Below are 23,247 nucleotides of genomic sequence, written 5' to 3' on the forward strand. Positions count from 1 at the left end.
GTTTGGGGGTGGAAGCTGGTGGATAGATTAGGGGTTATTTGTAGTGAGGCACACCATTCCCTCCAAAACTTCGCAGTGAATTGAGGCCCCCTGTCCGAAACTACCTTCAGCGGTAATCCGTGTAACCTGACTATATGTGTCAGCAATAATTGCGCTAACTGACCGGCGGTAGGGAGCTTTTTACAGGCGATAAAATGTGCCATCTTTGTCAGGTAGTCCACTACTACTAGGATCACCGTATGCCCTTGATCAATAGGCATACCAACGATGAAGTCCAGGGAGATATTCTGCCACGGTCCTTCCGGAGTGGGCATGATTTGTAACAGACCTGCCGGACGGGCGTGTGAGGCCTTCATCTGTTCACAGACAGCACATTCCTGGACCCATTGACGTATGTCTGCCTGGATCGAGGGCCACCAGAACTGGCGAAGTACTCTTTGAGTGGTTTTTTCCACCCCGTTATGACCGGCGCTAGGGAGGGTGTGACACCAATGGAATACTTGTTTTCTGAGTACGTCGACCGGAACCAACAGCTGTTTACCACAAATGGGTAGCCCTTCTTTCATTCCCCACTCTGGATGCTGTGATAACCATGACTTCCATTCGTCGGTTTTCATAGCGGTGCCACACTATTTAGGAACGGTTCTGTAACTGTGGTACGTAAGACCTTGCTTGGTTCAATAATGGTCTGTTTGCGTGGTTCTTCAGTGATTTCTGAGCTGGATTGCCGCGTTAATGCATCTGCCTTTTTATTGTCCTTTCCGGGTCGGTAAGTGACCAAGAAGTTGTATTCCGCGAAGAATAGCGTCCACCTCAACTGACGTGGCGACAGATGCCTGGCTGCCTTCATGAATTGGAGATTGCGGTGGTCCGTGAATACCGTTACCACGTGTTTGGCTCCTAGAAGATAATGTCGCCACTCCTCAAAGGCGTCTTTAATGGCCAGAAGTTCTTTCTTCGCGATGGTATAGTTGGATTCTGCGGAGTTTAGTTTGCGGGACCGATAGGCCACAGGGTGTAGTTGACCCGTAGACGGGTGGCGCTGAGACAACACTGCTCCCACAGCATAGTCAGAGGCATCCGCCTCCACGATATATGGTCTGTCCGGGTCCGCATGTACTAATACCGGAGCTGACACGAACGCCTTCTTTAACTCCTTGAACCCCCTCTGAGTTTCTTCTGTCCAATGAAAGGGTACCTTCTTCCGCAACAATCGCGTTAACGGGGTTGCCAATGCTGAGAAGTGCCCAATAAATCTCCGGTAGAAATTGGCAAACCCGAGGAAGCATTGAATATCTCGGACGGTCTTGGGGATGGGCCACTCTTTTACTGCCGCTATCTTACGCTCTGACATCTCCTGGCCGTGAGGAGTCAAAATCACCCCCAGGAATTCGACGGTGGAAACGCCGAATTCACATTTGTTAATCTTGCAATAGCGGTGATTCTCCTGTAGTGTCTGCAAGATGGCGCGTACATGATGGACATGGCTCTCGACAGAGGGGGAATAAATGAGAAGGTCGTCGATGTACACCACGACAAAACGATCAAGCTATTTGCGGAGGACATCGTTTAAGAAGAACTGAAAGGCAGCAGGCGCGTTACATAAGCCAAAGGGCATGACGAGATATTCGTATAATCTGTACCGCGTTTTAAAAGCGGTCTTCCACTCGTCGCCCTTTCGCATGCGTACCAAGTGGTATGCCCCTTTCAGATCCAGACGAGTGTAGATGACGGCCTTCTCTACTTGTTCCAGTAGTACCGGTATTAATGGGAGGAGATAACGGTTCTTAACGGTAATGGCGTTTAACGCCCTGAAGTCTATGCAAGCTCTTAGTTCACCGTTAGCCTTGGGAATAAAGAACAGCGGCGAGGCTGCAGGAGACATAGAGTTCCGAATAAAGCCTAGGGCTAGATATTTGTCCAAGTACTGTTTTAGAAAGATGTTCTCTGGCTCGGTCAAGGCATATACCCTCCCCGTGGGTACCACGGCTCCTGGGATTAAGTCAATCTGGCAATTGTATTGCCTGTGAGGCGGTAACTTTTCGGCTTTGTCTTCGTTGAACACCTCTTCATACATATGGTACTCCTTGGGTAACGTAACCGGGTGTTCCGCCGCTGTGGCTACGTGGTGTATGACTGCCAACATCCTCGCCGGGGGGTGTTCTTGGGGTAAGCAATGCAACATACAGTACTCCGATGTGAACCGCAAATTTTTGGTCACCCAATCCACGAGGGGATTGTGTTGTTGTAACCAGGGTAACCCGAATATCAGTCCGTATTGAGGAGTCTGGATGACATTAAAAATCAAGTATTCGGCGTGTTCCAGACCCAGGCGTATTTCCAGGGCTTCTGTCTGAAACCGAATGGGTCCTGCCGTTAACAGCTTCCCATCCACGGCATACACGTTTTCTGACGTCTTCTTTTCCTCAAGTGTGATGCCTAAATGAGATACTAGAGCCTGATCTATGAAACAACCAGTGGCTCCTGAATCCAACATGGCCGTCACGTTATAGGATGTTCCTCCTACGAACAGTGAGAGATCGATATTGAAGGCCTTCGGCCTTGCTTGTTCCAAATGAAACTCAGAGGGTTAGGGATAAACGGGATGTAAGAAATATGGGTATTGACGAGTGTAGGAGTTCCAGCATTGTCAGGGGTATAAATTGTAGGGAGCCCCAGGTAGAACTACCACCAGAAGCCGTTCCCTATGTGGTGGTGCTAGCAGGAGTTCCAACACTGCCAGATGGCAAGAGGGAGGGGTTCTTTCAGCTTAAAAATAAGATTGTACATTGGCTGAGCCAAAATTGTCCACTCCCCTATTACATTAATGGTGAGATCCTTCATGTTCGCCGACTTGTCTGGTTGGGAAGTAGGGCGAAGGACATTAAGGGGGATTTAATTGTCATTAATTTTAGGGACCCCGCGGCCGTAAGGCATATTCTTAATTGGCCTGTAGGGAATTCTGGTACTTCAATTGCTACTTTGGAGCTAACTTTCTTCTATCCCAGAATCCAAGGGAACAGAGCCAGGCACCCTGGGGCCCTTGCCTTCTCACAGATTAACTCACGTGCACTTTGTAACAATGGGCATACAATGTTTGAATCTAACTCCAAATCAACAACCTTCGATAGCATCCCAAGGTGGGATACTGTACTGCCAAGGAGTTATGGGAATCGTACTGGGAGGATGCACCATCTGGTTCCATTTACGCCACTTGATGTTTCAAACCGATACGAGGCCCTTTCTAACCTTGACGGTTGCGATTGACAGATGAGGCAAATGATTAAACCACCCCTTGTTGAAATTCAGTCTGACCCATTAATTAATTTTGGGTTATTGCATAACGGTAAATCTGATTTAATGGAACGACTAAGTCCTTTAACGGGGATTTTGATACCAGAACCAACTGCTTCTCCCTTTTCTCCTCACTCTTCTTTAAATTGTGTACCCAAGCAGGGGGCGGATGCCGGGTCCTCTATCTTGAGCAATTCCTTTGGTTTACTGGAGACTCCAACATCTAAGCAAGCCTCCAATGCTGAATGTGTTAAAATCGTTTCGTGGAATGTGGCAGGTCTTAAAAATAAACTCCCCAATCCTGAGTGGGGTGCATTTATCACTTCTTTTGACATCTGTATGCTGCAAGAAACCTGGATGCTTAAAGAGAGTGTGGCTCCGGGCTTTGCAACATATGATATTCTGGCAGGTATGAGTAGCAGGGGCAGGCCTTCGGGGGGGCTGTCCATATGGGTTGGCTCCCATCTGGGAGTTAAGGCATTAGACATCCCAACTGATTCTCGGGATGTGCAACTTGTTTTATTGGACGTAGTGAATGGCCCCAGTATTGCTTTGATAAATGTTTATTCAAGACCTATTAAGAGGGGCCTTGAATCGGAGACTATTACTGTATTGTCCAAACTTATACAGTCACTTGACTCCTCTACTGTGCTAATTTTGGGTGGGGATTTTAATTGCCACTTTGAGCCTCTTTTGGACCCAAATACAGGAGATCCAGATGAAGTGGATTCACTATGGAATATTCCTGACCCACTGACCTCTTTGGTTAAGGTATGGTCTCCCCTTGTCTTGCAACTGCAGTCACTCTCTTTAGCTGCATCATTGCGAGCATGTAATGGAAGGGTGAAGCCAGATAGACCTGGGAAAGCAACGTTCAACAGAGCAAACCATACCTCAATAATCGACTACATTTTTATCGAAGTAAGGCATTGGGACAGGCTCTATGAATTCGCGGTCATTGAGAGGTTTGATAGTGACCACAATGCTCTAGCTTTGACCCTTAAACCGGGGAGCTTTGGACTCAAAAAACCTGCCCCGGTTGATAACTTTGTCACTGCTCCATTGATAACCACAAATTGTAGAAGGAGAGTTAAGTGGCCAGAACTCCAAATGTCCAATAGTAAACTTGCGGAACTGTATGAAATAATAATACCATTTATTGAAGAGATGGGGAGAGTTGGTCCTCTGGGTAGCCCCACTGATATTCATGGTCAATTGGTTGTTGCACTAAAGGACATCTTGTACCCAGTAAAAAGGGTCACACAGTCTCGGACTGTAACAGCTCGATGGTTTAACAAAACCTGCCGTACAGCTAAAAGGCTCTGTTGCTAGTAATAAAAACAAACGACAGAGAAGCAATCAGGGCAAATCGCTCCCTGTATAAAAAAGCAATCAGTGATGCTAAGAAGGAAGGGGAGGCTGCACTGTGGGAAGAGCTGGGCCTTGCGCTCAGTTGCAATGATGCTAAATTATTTTGGACTATTGTTGCAACTGGAGTCAGTGGGCATTCTCATGCTCCTGTCCCTAATATTGCTTCCTCAATTTGGGAAAACCACTTTGGCGATCTTTATGGCACATGTAATTCTGATAGTCTGTCTGTTGGCACCCCTGAACCATTACCAGCCCTCGTATGCTGTGTTCCATCTGAACTTTTTACTCTGGTTGAGGTGGAAACAGCAATAGGAAAAATACTCCCTAATAAGGCTCCTGGCCTAGATAAACTGCCTGGGGACCTGTTTAGGGCTCAACCAAAGATATGGGCTCCCTATCTGGTCATCTTATTTAATTGTATTTTGCAGGGGGGTGATGTGCCCTATACCTGGTTAGGGGCAGAAATAGTACCCGTTCTTAAAAAGGGCTGTCCACTAACTCCCTCTAATTATAGGCCTATCAGCCTTATTGATACTTCACAAAAATTAATGGGGAGGGTTCTTTTGGACAGGGTTTTGGGATGGATCGAGGAGAATGGGATTCTGTCCACATTCCAGGCAGGTTTCAGGGCTGGTACTTCTACTCTAGATCAGATTTTTCGCCTGGAGGTCTTGTATTGGAAAACAGTTTTGGTGGAGGGTGGCAGCCTCTACCTAGTGTTTGTGGACCTGCGGGCAGCTTTCGATCTAGTCCCACGAGCTAAATTGTGGCAAGTTCTGGCAGACTTGGGTCTTCCGCCCTATCTATTGGCCGTCCTATCTAGGCTCCATGATAACAATTTTGCCCAGGTAAGGTGTGGTAAATACGGCGAGCTTACTGACCGTTTTCCTGTTCAAAAAGGCGTTCGCCAAGGGTGTGTGTTGGCTCCCACACTGTTCAGCCTTTATATTAATGGTCTTATTGACCATCTGAATTGTGTGGTAAACAACGATGCCCCTAAATTGGTTTCAGGTCGAGTGCCCGCACTGATGTTTGCAGACGATACTCTGTTACTGTCTAGAACATCATCGGGCATACAAAATATATTGAATGGTTTCGTGAAGTTTTGTGAGCTAAGGGGACTTGAAATAAATCAGGGGAAAACAAAATATATGATTTTTAACCCCCCTAAGCGGGTGCGTCCAAATCCAGTATTATCTGATATTCCCCTTGAAAGGGTCAAAACTTTTGTTTATTTGGGCGTCACTTTAACTGAGAATTTTAGTTGGACCACTCAGATTGCTAAGTCGACGCTCAAGCTTGTCCAATTGGCAGGGGGTTTAAATAAAGTTTTTAAAAAATCGACTTTTAAACCAGTGTCTCCTGCCTTGGAAATCTATTGTCGGCAGGCAAGAGTGGCTGCAATCTATGGGGCTGAACTTTGGGGACATAAGCAGATAGTGTCCCTCATAAAGGCTGAGCAGTCCTTCTTAAGATCTCTTTTAGGGCTTCCTCCCAGTACGCCTTTGATCCCCCTCAGGTTTGATCTTGGTTTAGTTTCAATAGAGGAGATCATTAGTGAAAGACCAATCTTGTACTGGAAGGGGTTATGGTCAGTGCCTGAACTGGCCTCATATAGATTAGAATTTGCAGAGATTTGGCCTGCCCTTAAATATAAAAAGATCCCTTGGCTCCTGCATATTAATGCAGCCTGTATTCAACTAGGACTCCCGGAACTGTGGGCAAACCCGGAAGTAAATTGTCCCGGGATACCAAAGAAAGAACTTCTTTCTCTGATATCCACACACAACTTTTTATCTCTTTCGAGCTCTTCAGCAATGGGTAGGTTGACCTCAGAATTCCTCATAGTTAAACAAGATTCTAAACTAGAGGAATTCATGGACCAAATTGAACCCCCACTTGCTCGAAAATTATATATTCAGTTAAGATATGGTACCCTTCCGGTTAGGTCCTTTTCATCTAAGTGGCAGACACAAAATCAGAAAAGTTGTCCTGCATGTAATTACAAAACGGAGACTGTTGCACATGTGCTGTTTTTTTGTCCTGCCTACTATGTCATCAGAAAATGTTGGTTGACTCCCATTTGCAGGAACTTGGGATTTCGTTATTTTATGCAGGCTTGTAGGTCTTTAACTTATGATACTCATCCCCATATTGTTTTTGCAGTATCTCGCTATTTACACAGTATGTGGCGCAGGAGACAAACCTTTTTAACCTAATCATTTTTCCATTGATAACCTGTAGTTTAATCTTTTTTTAAACTTTTAACCTTTTATGTTTATTTATTGTCTTATTGTAATTGTTGATGTACGTAAGTGCACTTTTATGGTCTTACGACCGAAATAAAGTTATCACTGACTGACTGACTGATATTGAAGTGCAGGTTAGGGATTGGTGTCTTAGAGCACAATGAAGGGATGTATCGCTGGCTTAAAGAATTCCCTTCTTCTTTCTTTAAGCAGACTCGTTTCCCAATGCACCTTCCGAAGTAGCTGCGAGCTGTTTGCGGGGTTCTGTGCGGGGATTCTTACTCCTTAAGCTGCATTCCCTGATAAAATGCCCTTTCTTCACACAGTATATACACAGGCCTTTCTTCCTCCTGTAGTCCCTCTCTTCACTCGTGAGGGCGGAACGTACAGCTCCTACCTCCATAGGTTCGGCTCTAGTAGTTGGCGATACGTCCGGGATACGGGAAACCTCCGCCCTCCAAGACCCACGGTCCTTTCTTCTTGTATCGACTCTTCTTTCGCTAAGACGATGATCCAAGCGAAGGACCAAGGATATCAGCTCTTCGCAAGTAGTTGGTTGGGGGTCGATCTGAGCTAGGATGTCCTTCATCTCCTCCTTGTGCCCCCGATGGAACACCGCAGCCTGTTTGACCTCGGGCCAGTCTGTTTCTGCGACCAAACGCCGGAAATAATTTAGATACGCAATAAGATCGCGATTCCCCTGTCTAAGTTCTAGTAGGTCTTTATCCGCCGAAAGAGTTGCTGCTCGGCGGTTGAAGGTTTTCTCGAAATCCCGGATGAATGAGTCCCAATCATATAACAAGGGATCATCTCGTTTCACCAACGGGACTGCCCACTGAGCAGCGTCTCCTGCCAAGTAAGAAATTAGGAAGGCTACTCTCGCATGATTGGTGGAAAAGGCCTTGGGTTTGCATGAAAAGTACAGCATGACCTGCATGAGGAATACCTGCACCTTACTGCCTTCTCCATAGAATCTTTCCGGGGTGGCTAATGGGACCGGTGTGGGTATTTCCACTACTAAAGGAGCCGAATGAGAGGCTCCAGGGTTCCCTATACTAAAAGGGTTTCTTTGTATTCGGTCAACAGTGGCCTGTAATGCTGCTGTTTCAGCTCTAGAGGCTGCTAACTCCGTTTGTACTAAATGCAAGGCAACGAGGACGTCTTCTAACGACGCCATCGTTTAACGGTCAACCAACGCACAACCGGGAGGATTATAATTCGTGGGCCGATTACTCTGTCGCGGCATGGAATCCTCAGGATCGTGCGTTGCTCTATGGGGTCCACCTCTCGACACCCTCAAGGTCTGAAACAATATTCACAGACTCTATGAAGTGGTCCAGTGGGGGAAGGAAAGGATGGGGACAGCGGGGAGGGAGACCTGTAACGAGAAGGAAAGAAAGAGATCAGTACACCCCTACCCTAGCTGTCATCTTGCTCTATCCCTACCCCTTCCCAATCCTAGTGCCCGAGCCCTACCTGTAAAGGAAAATAATGCGCTGCTCTGGCTGGAACCTACAAGACGTAGGGAAGCACTTCCTGAGATCTAGAGCAAAGATAAGAAGCGTTATATAAGCGTTCCACCACCCTAGGGCCTCAAGGTGCACCCCCCGCTATTGGGGTTGAGATAAGAACATACCATATACTCAGAGTCTCACAGTAATACAGGGGAGCGGAAGAGCGGTCCTCCAGCTCACTCACAAAACCCCTGCTGCGAATAATACAAAAGAAAACAGTAAACTTCTATGCCTGCAGAATACCCCCAATCGTAAGTATCACACACTAATCATAGGAGCACACATCAGCATTGCATTATGGGGACATGTCTAGAAACAATCAGTGTTCAAAGGACAGGACATTTCATAATCAACAGAGGTATTCCTTGCAAGAATTGGTAACATCCCTGGCTGCAGGCATCTGGAACACGCCCATTCCGTAATGGGCACAAATAGCACAATAGCACAATAGTACAAAGTTTCCGACTGCTTAGAGAATCAACTGTCGGTGTGAATAAAGTACAAAGCAGCCGATCGTGAAAATGGAGTGTTTCTCACCACTCACATCGTGCCCTTTTTCTCCCCGCATGAACCTTGGAATTGCCGGTTCGCCAACGCGGGAGAAAGGCGCCTAAGGTGCATGACTCCCAGGGAAGTCGGAAGAACCGGAACCTTTTGATTCCACACAATGAATGGGGATTATACTCGTGGGTTTAGGATTACGTTTGTCCCACTGAGAGGACGGGTAGTCGCTTCGCATGGACCCTGCAGAGGGAATCCGCCAACGAAGCAACAGGACAACAACGAGGGAATGGCCACAATACCTGGGCTGAGCAGAGGTCCGAGGAATAGGAAGCGCGGTGCTTACAGCACCCTTACCAACCTCCTGGTCGATCTCGGTGCATCTCTCGGCATGGAGTAATCGGCACCGTGCAGGTGTCCCGGAAGCTCTATGTCCGCTTCCGCGTCTTGGCGTCATGACGTCACTGCTGTCAGCCGCCCGCGAAGGTTCCTGGGGATTGTAGTCTGCCCATTCGTTTGCGCTCGCGTGCGGGTCATCAGTGTTCCTTGAGACCTCCTCCCATGAGCCCTGACAAGGGGCGATGGGTGCAGAGTTGTCTTGAGACGTCAGGATTTTCACAGCCTAGTCACTTGCATTCAGGAGGGCTGCTCAAAGAGACTGAAGTCCTGCCTTAAGGCTGTAAGGCATACCAATATTACATGGAGTGTTAGGGGACATGGCACACAAGTGTGTCATTTTGTGTTTTCACTTTTTAGTGCACTGTGAGAAAGTGCCTCTTTTTTTTGCATGGTTAGACCCCACTTTTTGCCTGGTTTTGATGTGGTTTCAAATGTAGTGAACAGAGTCTCTGCCAACCAGGTCCCCTGAAGCAATGCTTCTTCCCAAAAAACAAATCCCCAATTGGTACTTCTACCCACTGTAAACCCCTAGTAAATGGTACCACGAGTACCTAGGGCCTGGAAGCTGAAGAGGGTCCCTTGGGACCCTGGGACAATGCCACTGCCTTTGCAGCTTGCATGCTCCTGTGAGGGAGAAAACTACAAAGTCAACATGGCAACCTGCTGGGTGACATGCCAGCTAACACTGCCTGAAGGCATAGGTAAGTAACCCCTTAATCAGTCTGCACAGCCCTAGGACAGGGTGCACTTCACCCAGGTAAGGGCATATCTGCATGAGCAGGTATGCCCCTGCAATATTGGGGTCAATTTCCTAATATTGCCAGGGAAACTATAGAGAGTACATGGACTGGGAACTCAACAACTCAAATTCAACAGCACCTTGATGGCTTCACTGAACACAGAGCTGTTTGGTACAAAATTGCTCCTTAAAATAAATCCACACTGATGCTATTGTGTGATTTATTGTACCATGTACTCAGAGGTGCCCTCTGAAAATTTACCAATACTGGAGAGGTCTCTGACCAGCAGCAGACAGCCAGCCAGCACACATGTTTCTGGACCCCTGGGTAAACAGCCCCTGCACTCTAGGACCAAAAACAATTCACATCCAGTGCAGAGGTGTCATACCTACTTCCCCAGGATGGGCCAGGGCTCGAAGAGGGTATCTTCAAAGGCCTGCCGCCTTTGTAACGCGACCCCCAGCCTCAGCTATTAGCATCAGATGGCAGCCTCTGGTTTACACCCCCACCTTGGGCAGGAAAAATTAAAAAGAATAGGAGGTGTGTCCACCTCTGCCAGCCCCATCCCTAAGGTGGGAGAGGAGAGGTGGAGCACAACTTTCAGTCCCCCGCCTTCTTGAAGATGGGCAGACACCTCCAATCAGGGCTAGGTCTATGCCCCCTCCAACAGAAGGGTGGCATAATAGAGGGTGCAGTCACCACATGTAAGGTGCCCATTGGGCCTGCCCGCTACTCCCCCAAAAAACCTCCTAAATGTAGTATTTAGGTGACTCGTCAGATCTAGAAACTAGATCTGCGACAACCTGAGAAGAAGAAAGACGACCCTGCAAAGAAGACTGAAGGAGAAGACAGCCCTACCGACCCGTCTCCAGCTACTACAAACCTGAGCGAGCTCTGAAACCCTGGTAGGACTGCTGCCTTCAAAAATGACTCCAATCTCCCGTGGACAGCCGACCTGTCCAGAAGAAACCTACTCCAAGGACTCCAGATCCATGCCGATCCACGTCCCCTGCCCACTCTGCACCCAACACCCATTGCCCGAGTGGCTCACCTGTGCAGTGAAGTCTGCCCAGGAATCCTGACCTTGTGTCCATCATTGGCTGACCTCTCCTGCCCTCCACGAAGACACCTGCAGTGTGAATCCAGAGGCTCCCCCTGACCAGTTTCGGTAAGAAGACTCCGACATCCAAAGGCATCCCTGCACCAGAAGCTCCTGAGCCTTGGTAAGCTGAACAGTCTGTGTCCTTTGACCCCCCTACATCTCTACTTACCTCTGCTGTCATTGATCTTCCTCCTGCATCCTCCGGTGCAATGTCTGCAGACTTTTTGGCAAAAGAAGAATACCCATGAAAAAGCATTGGGCTCCTGATGCCGAAATTGCACCCTGCACCCGGTCACCTCTGTGCCGCTGGTGGTGTATACTTGGTTGGTGCTGCTTTGTGGCCGCCCCTGTGTTTGACCTAACTTCCAAAGCTTGGCCCCTGCACCCAATCTACTTACCTGCAAGCAGTGTGGCTTCAGGCACCCAGGCTCCATTGGAAAGCATTGGGTCGAACTCAGATTTTGGCCTCTGCACCCAGCCACCCCTGTGCCGCTGGTGGTGCGGTTTTGGTATTCACCTGGCCCTTGCTGACTTTTGGCTCCGAAGACTGGGATTGTAAGTGCAGTACTTACCCGTTTGACCATATTGTTTTACCAATAGGATAACATTGGTCTGTGTTGAAGTTTCTAAGTGTAGATTTTTCAAAGTGAAAAGTTTTTTTAATTAAAAAGTATAATTTTCTAAAATTGCTCCTTCTTGAGTCCTGAGTCCATTATTGATCACAGTTGTGCAATAAATGTCTTACACTCCTCTGTGTTAGGCCTAAGGCTGCTCGCCCACACTACCACTAATAGAGCACTTTGGGTTTTACATTGAACGCTGTACACTTTTGGAAAACCCCTGGACTCTGAACAGTATTACCACATAGCAGCAATATCATATACAGGGCCAGCTTCCTACAAGCACCTTGTCACTCAGCCTGCAGTGGCAGTCTATAAGAGTTTGGAGCTGGTTCCCTTATATTGAAACAAGATATGCTACTGCCCTTAGGGACCCTCTTCAGTCCCTATACCCTAGGAACCAGAGGTACCACTTACTAGGGACATCACAGAGGTGCTAGCGGCCTGGCCACTTGGTGATCAAGTGACCAGTTGTCTTGTTTTGGGGAAGAACACTGGCATTGGGGACCTGATTAGCAGGAACCCAGTGCACTTCAGTTAAAGTGGTGGTGGTGTCTCAATGCCCCAACTGGCCAGCTGGATCTCAACAGGAACAGGAAACAACACTGGATCTACACTTCTTGCGCCTGTTTACTTTGCATTCATTACACTTGGAGATACATTCTTTGCCCTCGGTTTTCCTGGACATTGGGACACCATCTGGGAGCTTTCTCTTGTGATGCCCGCCACAGGGCAAACCGTATGAGCATTATGCTTTACTCACCACATCCGCTCTCCAGATTCAATTTGCTTTGTTGCTTCCAGCTCACCTTGCCCTTCCACACCTAAGCAATGGATTCTGGCATTGTTGACTTTTACACTTTGTCATGGGTTGCTTTGTCTGCTATCTCTTGACACCGGTCTAATGAAGCCCCCATCACGTTTCTGTTTGGGGGCAGACGGGGTATTGAGGATTATGGACTGCCAATATGCCTTTGTGTACATACCGCATCAAGCTGGCAACCGATCGATCTACAGACACTGCTTTAAATTGCTGTTACGCCTGCAAGTACCATAGGATCCACTTGGTACCCATGAGCCAAATGTGCCATGACATGCTCAAATGTCACCTTTTATTCATTAAATGAAGCTAGATCATACTCCAAATCACATCTTACAAATCTAAAAAAGTCAACATAGCATAAAAATGACTTCAAATGAAGTATTATTTAAAACCTGATGTGCTAAGGCTTACCCGTACAGTAGTTTTTATTAAGGCTTACCTCCAAAGCTGGCAGTAGGAATGCTGAAGATCCTGAGTGCCAAATAAACAAAGACCCACATTGGGATCTGAATCCAGATCAGGAGGCTGGCCTTGAATGGATGACAGTTATCACAGACGTACAAACCCGATATGATCCTTCGGAGATTTTTCCTGAAATGGAACCTAAAAGGAATCCAAAATGGTCAAACAGTTTATACTTATTTTAGAGATACACAAAGGTTTTAGAAATGTATCACTGTAAACAAACAAGACATTATCCTTTTAAAGAAAATGTAAGAAATTTGCATAGCTGTCATAACACAAATCTTTAACACTGAAACACAGCTAGCCACCCAAGTTGCCATGTTGGAGTAGAAAGCCTCTGTAAACCACACACACAGTAGTAGTATGGCGAAGATCAGAGCAAACACATAAATACGTATGAAGGTGCAGGATGCAATAGGTTGAGTGAGATAAAAGTAAAGATTCAAATTACTGTACAATTTCTAGTTAGTTGGGGGATCTGGACATCCTCTAGATTGTTGGAGGATCTGAGATTAGGCTTGTCATGCAGTAATAAGACCTGGGAGGCAGTTCACCCATGGAAATCTAGCAACTAAGCCACAATCTCAGCAAGCCCTCATACAAGTACAACCATACGCACATGTAGTGAGCTAAGGGGAAGAGAGATAAGGATCCTAGCAAGGTGTTGGTAGAAACACTGATTGTGTCAGTAACAATAAGTTTGTTCTGCATGTAGAAAAGTACTTCTTTATCATACAATCACTTCAGACCAACAGGTGGTTTGAATATTTGGAAGGCAAAGCATGAATAACAATACATTGAGACATTTCATAAAAAAGCCTACAGAGCCAAAGGCACACATCAGCTGAATGAGGTGACAGAATCATATGTTCTCAAACTCACATAAAAGAAGTGAGGACCCATTAGATCAGCTTTGGCCTTTAATATGCTGCTCATGGTGGTCTTAAGGAACTGAGGGGTCTTGGCATAGTAATCACCATTACAATACTTTGTTGTAAAGGTCTCTACTCTATACTGGACAATATATTATAACACCATGTCATTATTACAAAATAGAAAAGAAACCCAATCATTAATGAGACTTGTACTTAGGAAAAAGCAAGACAGTGGTGCCGATTACGATCCGGTAAAAACCGGGTACGAACCGTCGGTCGGAGCGTTTTCTCCGTCCGACTCGTACCCGGTCGTAAAACTTTACAAACATGGAATTACGATTCGCACGGAAACACCATTTCCGTACGAATCGTAAAAAACACCGACCGACGAAAATATACATACGAATGTGATCCGGGAATGCTGCGACGTGACGTCGGGACGTATTCAGGCAGCGTTTCACGACCCAGGAATTACGATTCGAACCGACAGCAGTCTGGACGGCAATATTTTCACGGCACCCAAAAAGTGCCGGAAAAGCGAAGTACGGCGTGAATCGACCAGAGTAGGTGGCCCGGTACGCACCGTACCCCCCCCAGCCCCCGTATGTACGCGCCGACCCCCCCCAGCCCCTGTATGTACGCGCCGACCCCCCCCAGCCCCCGTATGTATGCGCCGACCCCCCCCAGCCCCCGTATGTACGCGCCGACCCCCCCAGCCCCCGTACGTACGCGCCGACCCCCCCCAGCCCCCGTATGTACGCGCCGACCCCCCCCAGCCCCCGTATGTATGCGCCGACCCCCCCAGCCCCCGTACATACGCGCCGACCCCCGTGTATGTACACCCTTGTACGTTCGAGTCGAGTCGAACCCCCCCGTGTATGTACACCCTTGTACGTTCGAGTCGAACCCCCCCCGTGTATGTACACCCATGTACGTGTCGAACCCCCGTGTATGTACACCCGTGTACGTTCGAGTCGAACCCCCCCGTGTATGTACACCCGTGTACGTTCGAGTCGAACCCCCCCCGTGTATGTACACCCTTGTACGTTCGAGTCGAACCCCCCCGTGTATGTACACCCGTGTACGTGTCGAACCCCCCGTGTATGTGCACGGGGTCGCGTGAGTTATAGTTGCCTGCACTAACTATAACGCGGGAATTTTATTGGTTTTTTACGAGTGAAATGTACAGCTAACTATAACATGTGTGAAACCTATGGTTTTTTCAGTGAATTTGCAAGGTTTTTTAAATGCTAATTCCTAACTATAACGTGTGTGAAACCTATGGTTTTTTCAGTGAATTTGTACGGTTTTTTAAATGCTAAGTTACTTTACACCATTCGTGGCGTGCGCGCCCAGTTAACGCAGTTCGTTCCGTGCGCGCACTGTGCGCTTCGAGCACCGCGCGCCCACTTTACGCAGTTAGTGCCGTGCACGCACGGTTTTTTTGGGCTTGGGGGTTGTTTGGGGACCCCTGTATCAATGCTGGGTGGTTAGGATCTCATGAAACTGCCTCTTTACACATTTTTGGGGTTTGTTTTTGCTGCCCAACTCAGGGAGCGAGAGAGAAAATGGCGGCCGCCGCTTCCTGGTTTCGACCGATTCGAATGTTTACTAAGAGCTAAGAGCCAATCAAAATCGCGCTCGCGCACGCCACCGTACGCGTACGGTAAGCGCACCGTAAGCGCACCGTAAGCTGGCTCAGATATATATATTGATTTAAAGGCTATTTTCTCAGAATCTACTGAACAGATTTACACCAAACCTACAAAAGGCACTTCCTTGACCTGAGGACTACCTCTCTGCCAAATTTCATTAAATTCTGTTCAGCCGTTCGGGCTGTAGCTCTGTCTAAAGGTCCTATGGAAAAATGCATGGGAAAAACGCGTTTTGGGACCCCCCTTTTATCTCAGCCCCCGCTTGACGAATCCCCCTGAGACTTTCAGGGTAGGAGCGGAGCTCAACGCCCCACCTATTTTGAAAATTTTGCGAGGATTCGTCGACCGGCGCCAAAGTTATTCAAAATAGAATGTTGCGGATTTCCTATGGAAACAGGGTCCTAACTATAACTATCTACTGGCGACCGCCAGTAGATAATATTTATATATATATATATCTCCTACTCTTTCCAATGCACTACCCTATTTCTCACCCTATACCTCTATCAATATATCTTCAACATCCACTCTCTCATTCCTCTCAAACCCCATACCACTACTATGATCGCCAAAATAACCCTTTCTAGACTCTCAGCGTACTAAAGAAAATGGAACTTTTATTCATTGATGAGGTGAGCATGGTCTCAAACTTAATGCTTGCCTTTGTACACTTGAGAATGCAGCAGATTTTTAAATGTTATGATGTTCTGTTTGGAGGAAAACATTTAATTGTATTTGGGGACCTATTACAACTTACTCCCATTAAAGGACAAACTGTTTTTAAAACACTTCTGCATGATGACACAAGGAATTCTTTGGGAAGTATTGGAAATGTAAATATTTGGATAAACTTTGAATACAAAGAACTTGTTAAAATATGCGACAAGTAAATGATGAAGATTATGGAAATATTCTTAAAGACATAAGAATTGGTGTCTTGACAAAACATGGTAAACAACTTTTTAGAAAGTCGGCTACTAAGGAACCTGGAAAAACAGCAGCTGAAATAATGTACAATATGCTTGCAGAACACAAGTCTATAATCTGTCTAATGCCTTCACTGCAAGAGTGTTCTACATTTAATCAACAACTTCTTAAACTGGAAAAACAAACAAATTGTGGAAATTGAAGCTATTGACAAAATCAAAAACTAGGGAGTGACAATTATTCTTACTGCGAAACTACAGGCTAAATTGCATTCTTTGGAAAAGTCAGGGGCATATTACCAAGAAACAGTGTTAAAATTATTGCCGCTTTAGCGGCAGACAACTACAGCTAAAGCGGCGATAAGGGGCTTGATAATATGCCCTTGGGAATTCCCATAGAAGCTCATGTTCTGGTGTCAACATGGGCTTCTATTGGAATTCTCTGTGGCATATTATCAAGCCCATTATCGCCGCTTTAGCTGCAGTTTTCTGCCTCTAAAGCAGCGATAATTTTAACGCCGTGCTTGATAATATGCCCCTCAGTATCTAAAACTGCAGGATTAGAAAAGACTTTACATGTATGCATAAACGGTCGAGTAATTTTGTGGCGTAATTTGAATGTAGAAGAAGGATTAGTAAATGGAGCAATGGGAAAAGTTGTTGGTTTTGTAAATGTTCAAAATAGAGATAGAATAGAATTTTTGCTTATAAAATTTGATCAGATTAATGAGGTAAGACAGATCGGACTTTGTGTTGTGCGTTTTTTGCTTGTAAAAGACTTGTACGTTCGCAGACAACAGTTTCCTCTGTCTCAAGCATATGCAGTAACTATTCATAAATCTGAAGGTTTAAGTATAGACAGAGCTTTTGTAAATATTGGAAGTACTGTGTTTCTGAGGGAATGGCATACGTTGCATTGTCTCGAGTAAAAACATTGTCTAGTTTGTATTTGATAGATTTTGATGAGAAAATGGTTAGTGCTGATGTAAATTGGGTAAGAGAGTACAATTGTTTAAGAAGACTTTATGCTCCTGATTTAGGTGAATATTCCATGTATGAGAAACGTGTAGTGTGTCCAAAACGGAAATATATCAAAAATGCAATTGAGGTTCAAAAAAAGAATAAAACTGAAGAGAAAGTTGAAAGTGTAAAGAAAAGGTAAATGGAAAGTGTTGATGACATTGTAGGTTACCAGTTTGAAAACAGTACAGGTATCAACTGTTTCATCTACCAGGGGGCCGATTCCAATCCTGGAAAAAGGCTGTACGTATCGTTGTACGGAGCGTTTTCTCCGTACGACTCGTACCCGGTAAACTTTCCTTACAACCTAGAAAGTACGATTCGTACAGAAAGCCTCTTTCCGTATGAATCGTACAAAAGACCGTACGGGTGAAAAAAAACAACGATTCGGATCCGGAACAGCCTGTACGCGACGTCCGGACGTATTTAAGCAGCGGTTTCCGGCCCAGCAAGTACGATTTGCCCCTACGGCACTCCGTACCGCTCTTTTCTTACGGGAGCCAAAAACAGCCGTAAAAGCAGAGTCCCCAGGGGTACGAGTCGTACAGGCATACACCCCCATGCGTTGTGTATGTACGGTGCGTACCCCAACATTGCGTATGTACGGTGCGTACATACGCAATGTTGTTGTAAGGTGCGTACATATGCATGGGGGGCCTGTACGACTCTTACGACTCGTATGTACAACTCGTACCCCTGTACGACTCGTACCCCTGTATGACTCGCACCCCGGGAACAACTTTTCCCGGGATACGAGTCGTACAAAGTTCGCTTCGTAGCGGGTCAAGTCATTCCCCGTGTACGGGACGTTTTCCATACGATTCGTTAATCGGAAAGCCGGTCCGGATCGTACTTGTACGGTCGGACTGTATTTTTACGATTTGTACGGAAAAGTGTCCAGGTCCGTCTCGTACAGCTTTTCCTGATCCGATTCATACGGATCGGGCCGATCCGTGTGTATTTTTCCTGTACGGATACGAGTCGTACGTAAAAAAAAAATACAGGATCCGAATCGACCCCCAGATGTTCATTATGAAATCATAGGAAATCATAAAAAAATATTCTGTTCTGCACTACATCATGTAATTCAACAGTTGGTAAGTGACAGAAGTAAAATGCTTTTTTATTCTGGCATTCGGCATCTTTTAGATACATGTACTGGTTAATTGACATTTACTCTCATCATACAACAAGATGCACGAGAATTGTTAATGCTTAAGCTTGGAGTTTTAGAACATGAAGGAATACACATTGAAAAGATATTTGGACTAAGTTACAGATGGGAGCATAACTGACAAGAGTGTTCATTTACTTCTACCACTCATATACAAGCAGAACAATTCCTATACTTAACAGAGCCAGACTGCAAATGAGTAGCTTTTAAGAAATTGATAAAAACCAGCAAATCAGGATATGACTTGTTCGCATTGTAGATCAAAGATGTTGTCTACATTACATATAGAAAGATTTGGAAAATACCTAATTCTAATGTGACAACATTGTAGAGCAAATGGAAGAAAATTGGATACAAAAATTACAGATTTTAAAGGAAGTCAAGTATCTATTCAGGAAGAACTTTTTCATGATGAACCCACTATAACATTTAGACACTATACTGCACATTGGAAGTGTAACAAGGGATGGACGCTTTGCAATGATGCCCACCTGGAATCCAAATTTTTATATGTTATTTCTGAAGCCAAAGTTTTGAGTACATCATTCAGCCTATTGGCAAAGATGTCAACAGAAAGTAGGGAGCCCTGCAAAGTGTTACTGTTTAGGGAGCACTGCAAAGTGTTACTGTTTATATTTATTGTTCTAATTTTTATTTGCTCAAATTGATATTACTTTTGGAAAATTGTGTTTAAAAGCAAATAGTTTATGTTTATTGTCTATATTTTACCAGATGTAAATAAGGTTATACATTTTGTGAAATATATTTCAGAAAAATAATACAGTTAATGTAGATGAAGAAAGTAGTTACACATATTGATAATAATGTTCTATGCTGATTTGGGGGGTTTTCCTAACCCTGGGCGTAGTTCGCGCAATCGCACTCCGCTACGCGAAGTGCACTTTGCACTACGTCGTGCTACGCGTAGCTACGCGAACTGCGTAGTGCGGTAGGAAAATTCTGTTCGCAATGATTGCACAGTGCCGGATGCTTGTCCGCACTGTGCAATCATTGCGAACGGCATCATGCACAGTGCAAGTGGTCATTTTCTGCCGCTCGAGCGGCCGCTTTCTCAATGCGGAATGGTAGTTTCTCATCGCGAGCGGTTGCGAGCATACGCGACCACTCGCAATGAGAAACCTGACATCCCTGCGTTGAGAGTCTCACCGGGAGGTTTATTTTCCACGCTCGCAATCGGCAAATTGATGTTGTTGATCGCAAACGAGGAAAAAGTCTTGCCGGAATGCTAGTTTTGCTCGCTCGCGATTGCCAACCGCGAGCGAGCAAAAAATGCCCACTACGAAGATACATGTATTACTTTCTCCTCCTTATACAGGACAGGTGGGTATTGAATGTATTTTTTATTATATTTGAAAATGTGACACTTTTGAAGTATGATGTATCTTCTCATTTGAAGAGGTATTTTAAGATATATTATAGAACTAATAGGACTATGTTTTAATGGATAGAATCTACTGTCTATGGTACAACACACGCACTCATCCTATTTTTCAAACACTATCCTTGCACTAATTCATTCATTCAGTCACTATGCATTCATCCATCCAATGATCCATATACTACTTATGCACTCATTCACTCACCCAGACACTACTCTTGCACTGTTCCAATCCCCCAGGCAGTACTCATACACTCAACCATTCACCCCGGTACTACCCATGCACTGCTCTATTTACACAGGCACTGCATATGCACTCATGGAACCAAACAGGCACTATGCATGCACTCATCCAATCACCCAGGGACTAACCATATACTCATTCATTCACCCAGGTACTATCCATGCACTCATGCAATCACCTAGGCAATTCCCCTGTACTCAACTATTCCCTAAGGCACTACCTATGCACTCATATATTTACTCACACACGGAGCATGGACTTATACAGTCATCAAGACAGTAGCCATTCACTCAGCCAATGACCCATGCACTACCCATGTACTCACATACTACCCATGGAGTCATCCAATCACTCGGGCACTATGCTTGCACTCAACCATTCACTCAGTCACTACCTATGCGCTCATGCATTCACCAGGCACTATCCTTCAAATGAACCATTTACTCATGCAGTACCTATGCACTTACACATTCACTTAGAATGTACTTATATATTCATCCAATCTCCCACCCACTACCCATGCACTCATGCAATCATACAGGCACTATCCGTACTCTCATTCATTCATCCATTTAGTATCCATGCATTCATTGAATCACTCAGACAGTATCCATGCGCTCACTAAATGAGCCATGCACTACACTTGCAATAATTCACTCAGGCACTATGCTTGCACTCAACCATTCACTCAGTCACTACGTGTGCAGTCATGCATTCACTCAGACAGTACTCATGCACTCATCCTATCATCCAGGTACTACCGATGCACTCATCCAATCACTTGGGTACTATCCTTCAACTGAACCATTCACTCATGCAGTACCCATGCACTCTTACATTCGCTCAGTTAGTACTTATCCACACATCCAATTTTCTAGCCACTACCCATGTACTCATGCAATCACCCAGGCACTCCTAGCACTCTCATTCATTGATGCAGGTAGTACCCATGCATTCTTCGAATCACTCAGACACTACCTATGCACTCACTAAATGACCCAGACACTACCCTTGCAGTAATCCATTCACTCACACACTACCCATGGACTCATATATTCACTCAGACAGTACTCATGCACTCATCCAATCTCCCAGCCAGTACCCATGCACTCATCCAATTACCCAGGCACTACCTGTACACTTATTCATACACCCAGGTAATATCTATGCAGTCATGCAATCACCCAGGCACTGCTGTTGCACTCAACCATTCATCCAGGCACTACCCATGCCCTCATCCATTCTCTCAGGCACTCTCAATGCAGCCATGCAATCATCGAGGCGGTATCCATGCATCCATCCAATAACACAAACACTACCCATGTACTCACTTAATGTGCCATGCTCTACTCATGCAGTCATCCAATCAGCCAGGCACTATTCGCACATTCTTTCAATCACTCAGGCACTATCCATTCACTTACACAATCACGCAGCCACTACCCTTGCACTCATACATTCACTCAAGCACTAGTCATTTACTCATCCAATCACTCAGACTCTATGCACACACTCATCCAATCACACAGACACAATCAATCAATCAATCACGTGTTTGTTAAGCGCTACTACTCACCCGTGAGGGTCTCAAGGTGCTGGGGAAGGGGTTTTCGCGGTTCCAGTCCATCAAGGCAGGGGTCTGTCGAACAGCCAGGTTTTGAGATTTCTTGTGAAGATGGGGAGAGATGTTGTCTGTCTGAAGTGGAGCGGTGGGCTTTCCAGCCTCTTGCCGTGAAGAAGGAGAAGGAGTGGGCGCCTAATCTGGTCTTTCTGGTACGGGGGACCACGGCGTAGGAGAGCTGGGATGATCGTAAGGGCTTTTGGGGTGCGTGGAATTTGAGTCAGCTGTTCAGGTATTCTGGTCCGGTGTCTCGGAGGGCCTTGTGAGCGTGGGTGAGCATCTTGAAGGTGATGCTAGTTTCAATGGGGAGCCAGTGGAGTGTGTGCAGGTGCTGGGAGATGTGGCAGTGCCTTGGCAGGTAGAGGACCTATCTTGCGGCGGCGTTCTTGATGTTCTGTAGCTTGCGTGTGAGGTTTTTGCTTATTCCGGCGTAGAGCGTGTTGCCGTAGTCGAGTCTGCTGGTGACCAGGGCGTGAGTGACGGTCTTTCTGTGTTTGAGGGGGATCTATTTGAAGGTGTTCTGTAGGAGGCCGAGGGTGAGGAAGCAGGAGGACGAGACAGCGTTGATCTGGCAGTCCATTTTGAGTTCGGAGTCCAGGATGATTCCCAGGTTGCGTGCATGGTCCCTGGGGGTGGGTGGACTTCCGAGGGCAGGGGGCCACCAGGTGTCATTCTAGGCATCAGGGTGTAGGCCCATGATGAGTACTTCTGTTTTGTTAGTGTTTAGTTGAAGGCAGCTGTTTTTCATCCATTCGGTGACGGCTTCCATGCCTTCTCAAAAGTTGTGTCTGGTGGTGTTGGGTTCGTTGGAAAGGGAGAAGATGAGTTGGGTGTCGTCTGCGTATGACACGATGTTGAGTCCGTAGGTTCTGACGATGGGGCGAGCGGAGACATGTAGACATTGAAGAGCATGGGGCTGAGGGATGACCCCTGGGGGACTCCGCAAGTGGTTGGTGTAGGGTCCGAGAGGAAAGGGGGGAGTCTGACCCACTGCAATGTGCCAGAGAGGAAGGAGCATATCCAGTTGAGGGCATTGTCTTGAATCCCTGGGTCATGGAGTCTTCATATTAGGGTGCGATGAGAGACTGTTTTGAACACCGCTGAGAGGTCGAGGAGGAGGAGGGCTGCTGTTTCTCCTTTGTCCAGTAGGGTGCGGATATCGTCTGTTGTGGCGGGGGGCGGTTTCCGTGCTGAGTTTTTTTTAAAAACTGGATTGGGAGGAGTCGAGGATGTTGTGCTCTTCGATGAATGTGGC

The 23,247-nt window shown here is 46.2% G+C and overlaps 1 protein-coding gene across 1 annotated transcript in view; it reads right to left on the reverse strand.

The window, feature by feature from the left end:
• Positions 1–23,247, reverse strand: part of LOC146863368 (cytochrome c oxidase assembly protein COX18, mitochondrial-like) — a 43,636-nt gene that overhangs the window by 16,470 nt on the left and 3,919 nt on the right. Inside the window, exon 3 of the mRNA XM_085643170.1 lies at positions 13,053–13,216. Within this exon, the coding sequence (XP_085499296.1) occupies positions 13,053–13,216 (164 nt within the window). The remainder of the gene's footprint in view (positions 1–13,052; positions 13,217–23,247) is intronic.

This window comes from Triturus cristatus, chromosome 2_2 (assembly GCF_964204655.1).
Source record: "Triturus cristatus chromosome 2_2, aTriCri1.1, whole genome shotgun sequence".
NCBI classification, from domain to species: domain Eukaryota; kingdom Metazoa; phylum Chordata; class Amphibia; order Caudata; family Salamandridae; genus Triturus; species Triturus cristatus.